Consider the following 9057-nt stretch of genomic DNA (forward strand, 5'->3'; position numbering starts at 1 on the left):
TTCAAATGACCTTTTCCCTTTTGTTCATCTTCTGATAAGAATTACCTCCCTAAAGTTTGTAGAACATTTACATCTCAAAGGTACAGGGAAAGAATGCAAGTTCCTCCAAGGACTTTGGTTTCTTCCTATAAGGCCAGAATTTCTACAATACTTACAAGCCTTCTGAATAGGGGAGGTTTTAGGATTGGTAAAAGGACTAGGTGGACTTTGAACTGCCTCTACAGCTACTTTCTAGTTTTGCAAAGATTTGTAAGATAAGGACAGTTGCTCTCAATTCCTCAAAGAATTGGGTTGCAGCCTAAATGACTATTATAGGTTGAGCCACCCATCCAACTACATTATCCTTAATTTGCTTTTTTTTTTTTTTTTTTTTAATATCAGGGAGAAGATTTCTAACTAAGGTGGGAATCACAAGATTTCTGTGTTCTGGATTTAGAGCTGTTTGCCTTTCGAATGTTTTAGTAAATCCTTTCACAGAGGCTTTAGAGGGTTTTTCTTCCCCTCTGAGTGCATAGTTTAATTTTAGTTTAAGGGAGGAGATGTAAAAAAAATTCCCATCAGCTTCTGAATATCAGCTTCCAATTTTTGACCAACTGTTGACTGCAGAGCTACTTTAAAAAAAATCTTTTAACTATCTTGTCAGTTTTCAGTGTGGACAAGCAATAAATATTTCTGGCAGTATTGAAGAACCCCTTAGACTTAAGAGGTATTCCAGAAGAGGGTGCAAAAAATATTTTATTTTCCTCTCTTTATTGGGTACTACAGACAGAGACCCAGGAGAGCTGACTCTGGTAAGAATTTTCTCCCTTCGTGGGCTTCTGCCAGTTTTCCCAGGATCCCACCTGCAGGCTCCAAGTGAGGTTTAAAATAGAGGGTGTAGCTCTAGTATCTTCCAGAATTTGGCAAGGTTTTTCATGAATTTTAATTTAGTTTCCCTTAGCTGTTTAAGGGAATAATGTAGCAGTTTATAAGAAAATCCCTCAGAATCTCAACAATTCTGGGAGGGGCTCATTCCGGGGCCCTCCTTTTAGGGTAGATATGAGGGTGTCTATTGATGCTGAAAACTCAGCCTCGGTGCACCAGTGCTGAAACGAATCTTGGAGACAGAGTTTGGGGGAAGTAGAAGAGAACAGCTTTATTGCTTTGCCAGGCAAAGGGGGCCACAGCGGGCTTGTGCCCTGAAAAACTGTGTGTCCTAAGCTGGGAGGATTTGGTGAGGACTTTTATAGCAGTGGTTCAAGGGTGGGGTTGCTGATAAGGAGCAGGGTGTATGCAGGGCCTGCACTCCTTTAATCTGGCCTCAGGTGGTCTCCTGATGAGCTTCTCTGGTTCTCAAGGCTGTCAAACCATGAGCTTCTCTCTGGAATGAGGATTGCGTCATCAGGCAGTTTGTCTTCCAGTTGTTGGAGTCTTTAGTTCCGTAGAAGAGCTCAAAGATGTGTTAAGTGTATCCCTTGACGCAGAATCAGCACTCTGCCCCAAGACTGCACTATTGTTTCTTGACTGCTCCTCCCTTGTCTCTGTATCCCCTCCCTTCCCTAATTAGCAACTGTTTGAATCTGCCCTTTGGAACCCAGGGAAGGTCATAGCGGCTGGAGTCTATTGCCTACAAACAAGAAACAGGGGACACAGAAAGGCTTCCATGCCCAGGAGCCCCACAGGGTCCCGATGGTTTCACTGCATGACCACTAACATGTCAGACATTTGTTTGTGATCTTCTAGTCTCTTCAGAGTAGAAAGGCAATTTAGACAGGATTACTGGAGTGAATACTCATGTAAAAGAGGATAGGGAGTTCCCTGGTGGTTAGGACTCTGTGCTCTCACTGCTGAGGGCCCGGGGTTTTATCCCTGGTTGGGGAACTAAAATCCCACATGTGCAGCATGACAAAAAAAAAAAAAAAAAAGAGGATAGAGGGGAGCAGTAGTAGTTATGTCAGTCTTACTGTCTCTTGTTTTAGGTGCCTCTTGTGTCTGTAATTTTTCATTAGCCTTTTTGCAATGAATCTTTCATTGAAGCTATTTTGGAATTTTGAAGCCTTTTGGAGTCTTCTGCATGCCAATTAAAATAGGTATCCCATTTTTTTGGGGGTGGGGAGTGGGGAGCCCTTGCTTTTAAGTGCACTTCTTAAATGATCTTATATAATTAGAACATTCTTCATAATGGCCATTCTAATTGTAGGTCATCTTTAGTAACACTTTGCCATTTTTATAGATATTTATAGCTTCCAGGACCATAGTTCTTAGATGTAAAATAAGCAAGTGTACCAGAAGGTGGAGTGCTTAACTCTTTGAATTTTTTTTTTTTTTTTTTTTTTTTTTTTGTTTGTGTGTGTGTGGTAGGCGGGCCTCTCACTGCTGTGGCCTCTCCCGTTGCGGAGCACAGGCTCCGGACGCGCAGGCCCAGCGGCCATGGCTCACGGGCCCAGCCGCTCCGCGGCATGTGGGATCCTCCCAGACCGGGGCGCGAACCCGGTTCCCCTGCATCGGCAGGCGGACGCGCAACCACTGCGCCACCAGGGAAGCCCTGAATTTTAAGGATCCCATTTCTTTCAGCTAAGCCGTTTTGGGTTTGGGGGAGGCAGATCAATATCTAAGAAGGATGTGCTGTGGGCTTGGGGATTGTGGGGTGTTTTACAGTGAACCTTGTTGCACGGAAATCTTCTTGAGGTTGGTGGATGACCTAGTGTCAAGCTAACCTGTTCCATGACCAGCTTATTTGAACACGGGAGTCCTTGAGTTAGGTGGAGAGTACTTTATCAGCTTTTAAGTGCTTCACGCATGCCCACGAATTTTTGTGGCTTTTTGGCTTCTGAGATTCCTATTAGTGGTAGCTTTTATCTACAGAAAACAAGATAAACACACACATGCACCTTAACAAATTGGCAGTAACCAAAGGATTTTGCTGTGTCCCAGCCAGGTAAAGGTCTCGTGTATACCACCAACAATTCCTGCCATGGGACCTTGGCCTGGGGAAAGAATTGAACCAGCAGACCTCAACAAATGGAGACTGAGGACTAGGGGCTCCACATACATGGAGAACTAATAGTTCCCACATGGATCTTGGGACAGAATCAAGGCCTGGGGGTTTCCACCAATTAATTGACTATTGTGGTCTGAAATAAAGGCTAGGGGCTTGAGCTCCTGGCAGAATCATCTGCCGGATCCAGCTGACCTGCCCTGTATTGGAAAGCCAATTAGATTGGGAGCTCAGTGCAAGAGCTCAGAATTGAGATGAAGTTAACCTACAGTCCTCAGAAGCAGTGAGACAGAGAACTCAAAAGGGTTTGCAGGTACCACACCTGTGTTTCTTATTCCCAAAGTTATTGGAAGTCTCCTTCAGTCCTATTACTGCTATCAAATCTGTTTAAAAAAAAAGTCAACTAAGTTTAAAGATCAAATTTACTTTATTCAACAATTCATGAATCGGCAGAATCCCATCTAGCAAATAGAAAGGAGCTCCAAAATGCTGCAGAAAAGAAAACATTTTAAAAGGAGAAAAAAGAAGGGACAAGGAAGTCATAAAGAAAAGAAAGGATTATTTCAGGCAAGGTTACCTTCCTTTGGGAGAAGGCAGTGGTCTGTCTGGTGGATTACCTCAACTCATGTTGGCCAGGAAATTCCACACAGGACTGGTTAAGATTACATTCCTAGGAGAGGCTGAAACTGCAGTTAGGTTAGGTTTTAAGTCTGGGTTTGCTGACTTGGGGCTTAGCACAAGTTACCCCATTTTAGGCCTGTTGTCTCTTTTTTTTAAATAGGTGGCTGTAACAAAGTACCACACACTGGATGTTTGTACAATAGGAATTTATTGTCTCACAGTTCTGTAGGTATCAAGTCTTGGTTTGTTGATGTGGGGTTTAGCACAAGTGACTCCATTTTAGGCCTGCTGTCTCCTTTTTAGTACCCTTAAATCTTCTCAGTCATCTCTCCCCTTCCTTTAGCTGGTTGGATTTATTTCTGGATTCTCTAAACCATCTCTTTTGCTCTGAAACTTTAGCATTCTCTCTGCTCTTCAGTAATCAGCAGGGCAATTTTAACTCTCCGATTTTAGCTGTAAGAAATTTTCTTAGTGTGAATTCTCCTACATTTGGCTTTGAATTTCCAACTTAAACTATGGCTCCCTTGTTCCAAGGTAGTGAATTGTTCACTTTGGTAATAAATACTTGGCAGTATCATGATTCTACTTATTACAAATCACAGTGAGTATAAATGCATATGTTATATTAAATATAATTCTCCCTTACCATAGCACCATTAGGGATAACAAATGTGTTATCCTTACTTCTTCCATTTATTTTATTTTTTTCAAATAGGCAGTCTTTTCACATTTTAAAAACGCAAAACAGTGGAATGCTTCTACATTGAAAGGTTTTGTTCCCATCCACTTCATCTACCCAGTTTCCTCTACTGTTTTTTATATCGTTACAGAATAGAGTGTGTTTAGGCAAACATAACATATATATATATACTTTTTAAACTAAAAATTTGTTTTTATTGAAGTATAGTTGATTTCCAGTGTTGTGTTAATATATATTCTTATTTCCTCTTTTTCTCAGCAAAATCTGTTTTGCTTTTATAAAAAGCAAAATCTGTTTTACTTTTATGAACTCCTTGATTAACTACCATTGTTCCCATTTTGTCCAAATCTGCTTTACTTGCGTTTTTCTTAACATGACACTAATACGCCAAATTAACATTATTTTAGGTTAGAGAAATGATTTTGTTTTCCCTCTGTGTTGATGCATTTGAAGTATATACCTGTTCCTTTCATCATTAAATGTGTTCATTGAGTGTGTAAGTGTGAACTGATTCTCTCTCATCTGAATTAAGCTGCAACCTCCAGAATGGTCTCCCTGCCTCCAATCTCTTATCAGCTCTATCAATCCTTTATTTTGTTCCAGTAATTTTTGTCACACTCTGGCTTTAAAACCACCAGTGACTGCACACTTCCTTTCCTTTGCTTATGCTGTTCCCTCTGAGTTGCTGTTACACAATGGTGAACCTGCAGATGCCCTTTAAATTCCAGGTCACACGCCTGTGTGAAGCCTCTCTGAACTTTTGTCAAACGAAGTTCTTTGCTCCTCCTTTTGTATTCTAATAGTCCTTTCTAAATTCCTCTGAATTCCCCTGGTACAACTGAAGAGTGAATGATAAAAAGAAGAATGTGTGAGCAAATCAGCTCTTTGACTAATACTGTTTGTTATTTCTGTTTTACTTGAGCCTAACATGCAGTTGGATGTGAACTTGAGGTGCATGTATAGGGCATTATAAATTCTTATAATTCAGATAATTGCCCCCCATTTTAAGAAGCACTTTCGTGTTCTTTCCCTGCACCCTGAACAGATGTTAAAGCATATTTACCTGCTGCCTTTATCATAGCAGATTTGTTAGCAATATCATGTATATTGCACACAAATGAATTGGGTCATCTGCATGCCTTCAGACTGACTCAGTTTGTTTAGACTGCGTAAACATGGGTCAGGGATATCTCCTTGATGTATGTAAATTAGAAATCTTGTCTGTATGTCTGTTTCATATGTACTGCATACAGTGTATCACACATGCTATATTTAATGTGTGTGAATATAGATCATGAAATAGTTTCGGCACCATCTCTAGAGTCAGAAAGTCTGGGTTCAAATCCCAGCTCTACCATTTACCAGAGGTGTGACCTTGGACAAGGTACTCCCCTCATCTGAAAAACAGGGATAATGAGATAGTCTTCCTCATAGCAGTACCGTGAGGATTAAATGAGATAATACATGTAAATGGTTGACAGTGGTAAACCTACATAGTCAATGTGGCACCTAGGAAATGTGTGCTACATTTGTATGTAATGGTGGAGTGTTCAATACCAAACTCTCTTTCACAGCAGCACTGACAGGTTGCTCTCAGATCCTGAGCTGAGTACTGCAGAAAGCCCTTTGGCTGACAAGAAGGCTCCAGGGAGTGAGCGTGCTGCAGAGAGGGCTGCCGCTGCCCAGCAGAACAACGAAAGGGCCCGCCTTGCCCCACGGCCATCATATGTCAACATGCAGGTAATGATAAAAAAAAAAAAAAAATGGACAAGTCATCCAAATGTAGGCTGCCTAGGTTGGGGAATGGGGAATTCGGTGAGCTTTTAGCAGTAGAGCAGAAATTAAATTTAAATACATATGCAGTAGTTAGGAATCGGTTTTGCTATAAACATTAAAAATGAAATGCAGTATTTAGTTTGAGAAGAATTCTTTAAAATATAATATTAAAAATGACATAATATGGTCTATGTCACATGCAAATGACATTTTTCATCTGTTTAAAAAAATTTAGATAAATATGAGAGCTGTTATTTCTAAGCATTTACTATCTCATGACATAGTCTTGGATAAACAGATATAATATTCTTCTATCTGTGAAATGGAGAAGATAAATTTGGTGTTCCTTAGACAGTTATAAAAATAACTAATGTGAAGCTTTAGTGTGTTGGAAGGAGATGCTAAATATTATTGATGGTTATGTTGGTTCACAGATTTTTATGATTATTTTGAACAATTTCCTCTTTTCTCTGTATCCATTTTCAAAGTATTAGGCTAATTACTCAAAATAGACTATTGATCATGAAATTCAGAAATCTGATTTTCATATAGATCACAATATGAAAGATAAGGATTTTGTGCTTTTAGAGATGCCTCTAAACATTTGATTTCAGTATCTGAATTACTGGGTAGACTTACCTACTTTGTAGTTAAGAGATATATCATCCCCATACCCCCACTTCCAAAAAAGGGAAAAACTTCACAAAATCCTAGAAATAAAGAAGTTGTCACAGATATGTCAAAGAAATTAATTCATGGGACTAAATTATACTTCTATAATTCCAGTGAAAACTATAGTACAATCCTGCTTGTCTGTTTTTCTAATCCTTTGCATTTGAACATTTTCAAGAGTTTTTAGATGAATGTTTTTTACAAAAGCCATAGCCTTTATAAAGTGCAAAGTTAAAAAGAAAGACATTTATTACATTTTCTCTGGTGGATTTATTTTCATTTATTATAAATTAAAGTTCTCTCATCTAAGAAGTATCAAATTCCTTTATGATCCCTTTATGGTTTTCATCCATCTTGTGATTCTCGTCTTTTCCATCAGGTATATACCTATAGTGAACCATTTTCATGTTCCTTTCTTTTAGGATGGATGTAAATGGTGATAGAGTTTCAATTTAAATAGATGTATTTACGCCATTAGTGCAGAAGTGACTCTTAAAATCACCAAGAAATCAATGATAATTGTTTGAAGACTTCCCTGATTGCTTTAGCTGAAGGTGATCTCTGTCTCCTGAGAAGATCTCTTGTCTCCTGATCATTCTTGGACTTCTATATCTCCAGTTATCTCTTCACACTTACCTCACTTTCTAATTTATTTTGTGGTTATTTCTCTTACTCATCCTGCTAAGCCTCTATATGATTTGAGGCTATAGATTATTTTTGATTCATTGTAATATTCTTCCACAAAGTGTAGCACAGTCCCTTTAGACGGAAGGCACTCAATAAATATTTACTGAACAAGTAACTTCAGCATCTCCCCACATCTTGCCCTTAGACGTTAGTCATAACAAGTTGATTTTAACTCCCAGAATCATTTTAGACCTAGGATTTCAAAAACATTATCAAACTGTGTTATCTAAAAATCTGACTCTCCCAATTTACTGCCATGTTCCTTCTGGTTGGTCTAGGTCAGCCTGTTTACTTTTATTATTTTGGCCTAATCATTTGTAGTACATTTTCACTTTCCTTCTGGTTGGTCTAGGTCAGCCTGTTTACTTTTATTATTTTGGCCTAATCATTTGTAGTACATTTTCACTTTCCTTCTGGTTGGTCTAGGTCAGCCTGTTTACTTTTATTATTTTGGCTTAATCATTTGTAGTACATTTCACTTCCAGAAGTATCCTGTTTCAGACCATAAATTATATGGATACCCTACATATGATGGTATAGTCCTCCTGGGAGGAAGGTCCAAAGAGCTCTTGCCAGTGGGTTCTTGACCCATCTGATAGGCCTTTGAGACATTCTTTTTTTTTTTTTTTAATTTATTGAAGTATAGTTGATTTACAATATTGTGTTAGTTTCAGTTGTACAGCTAAGTGATTTTGGTTATACATATATGTATATATCTATATACTTTTAAAAAAATTCTTTTCCGTTATAGCTTATTACAAGACACATTCCTTTTTTTTTTTTTTTTTTTTTTTTTTTGTGGTATGCGGGCCTCCCTCTGCTGTGGCCTCTCCCGTTGCGGAGCACAGGCTCCGGACGCGCAGGCTCAGCGGCCATGGCTCACGGGCCCAGCCGCTCCGCGGCATGCGGGATCCTCCCAGACCGGGGCGCGAACCCGGTTCCCCTGCATCGGCAGGCGGACGCGCAACCACTGCGCCACCAGGGAAGCCCCAAGACACATTCTTAAATCAAGTCTAAGCTAGTTCCTGAATTGGTGAGTTGAGAACCCTGGGTTAGCATTTGAGATGTAGCTATATCTGGACTTCTTTCTTCAAAATGACCTACCTTGGTCCCTGTGTAGACCCAACTGTGTCATAGTCACTTATTCAATGTGAATGAGAAGAATAAATGGTGCCATCCTAGTCCTGTGCAATAAAAGATAACTAAGTTTTATTTTTTAAATTTAGGTTTATATTTTTATTTAGGTGTAATTTTAATGTACTGCTTAAGCATTCTGATAATGCATTATTTTGAAACTTAGCATAACTGTTATCAGGTTATTCACTGTACGTTAGCATATATTGGTCCTGGTGTGTTAAATATTTCATAGTAAATAGGAATTTTTTTCTTTTTGAAGGAAAATTTCTAACTTTTGTCACTGTCATGACTTAAAGTTGGAAGTAGTACTTTATTATTATAATGAATTAGTTTTGAGAACATGTTTAAGTTTATCAGACTTGCATGGATTACTGTCACATTATGGTGCAGAGCTTAGCGTTTGTCCCAGGCAGATTCATGGGCTATAGTCAAAATCTTTTCATGGGGCTTCCCTGGTGGCGCAGTGGTTGAGAGTCCGCCTGCCGAT

The 9057-nt window shown here is 39.2% G+C and overlaps 1 protein-coding gene across 7 annotated transcripts in view; it reads left to right on the forward strand.

Annotated features, from left to right (window-relative positions):
* BICC1 (BicC family RNA binding protein 1) overlaps nucleotides 1-9057 on the forward strand; it is a 318064-nt gene that overhangs the window by 289266 nt on the left and 19741 nt on the right. For all 7 annotated transcript variants that reach the window (XM_024115707.3, XM_055080966.1, XM_024115710.3 and 4 more), the window contains one exon: nucleotides 5873-6038. In XM_024115707.3, coding sequence (XP_023971475.1) covers nucleotides 5873-6038 — 166 coding nt within the window. The remainder of the gene's footprint in view (nucleotides 1-5872; nucleotides 6039-9057) is intronic.

Source organism: Physeter macrocephalus, chromosome 20 (assembly GCF_002837175.3).
Source record: "Physeter macrocephalus isolate SW-GA chromosome 20, ASM283717v5, whole genome shotgun sequence".
NCBI lineage: Eukaryota > Metazoa > Chordata > Mammalia > Artiodactyla > Physeteridae > Physeter > Physeter macrocephalus.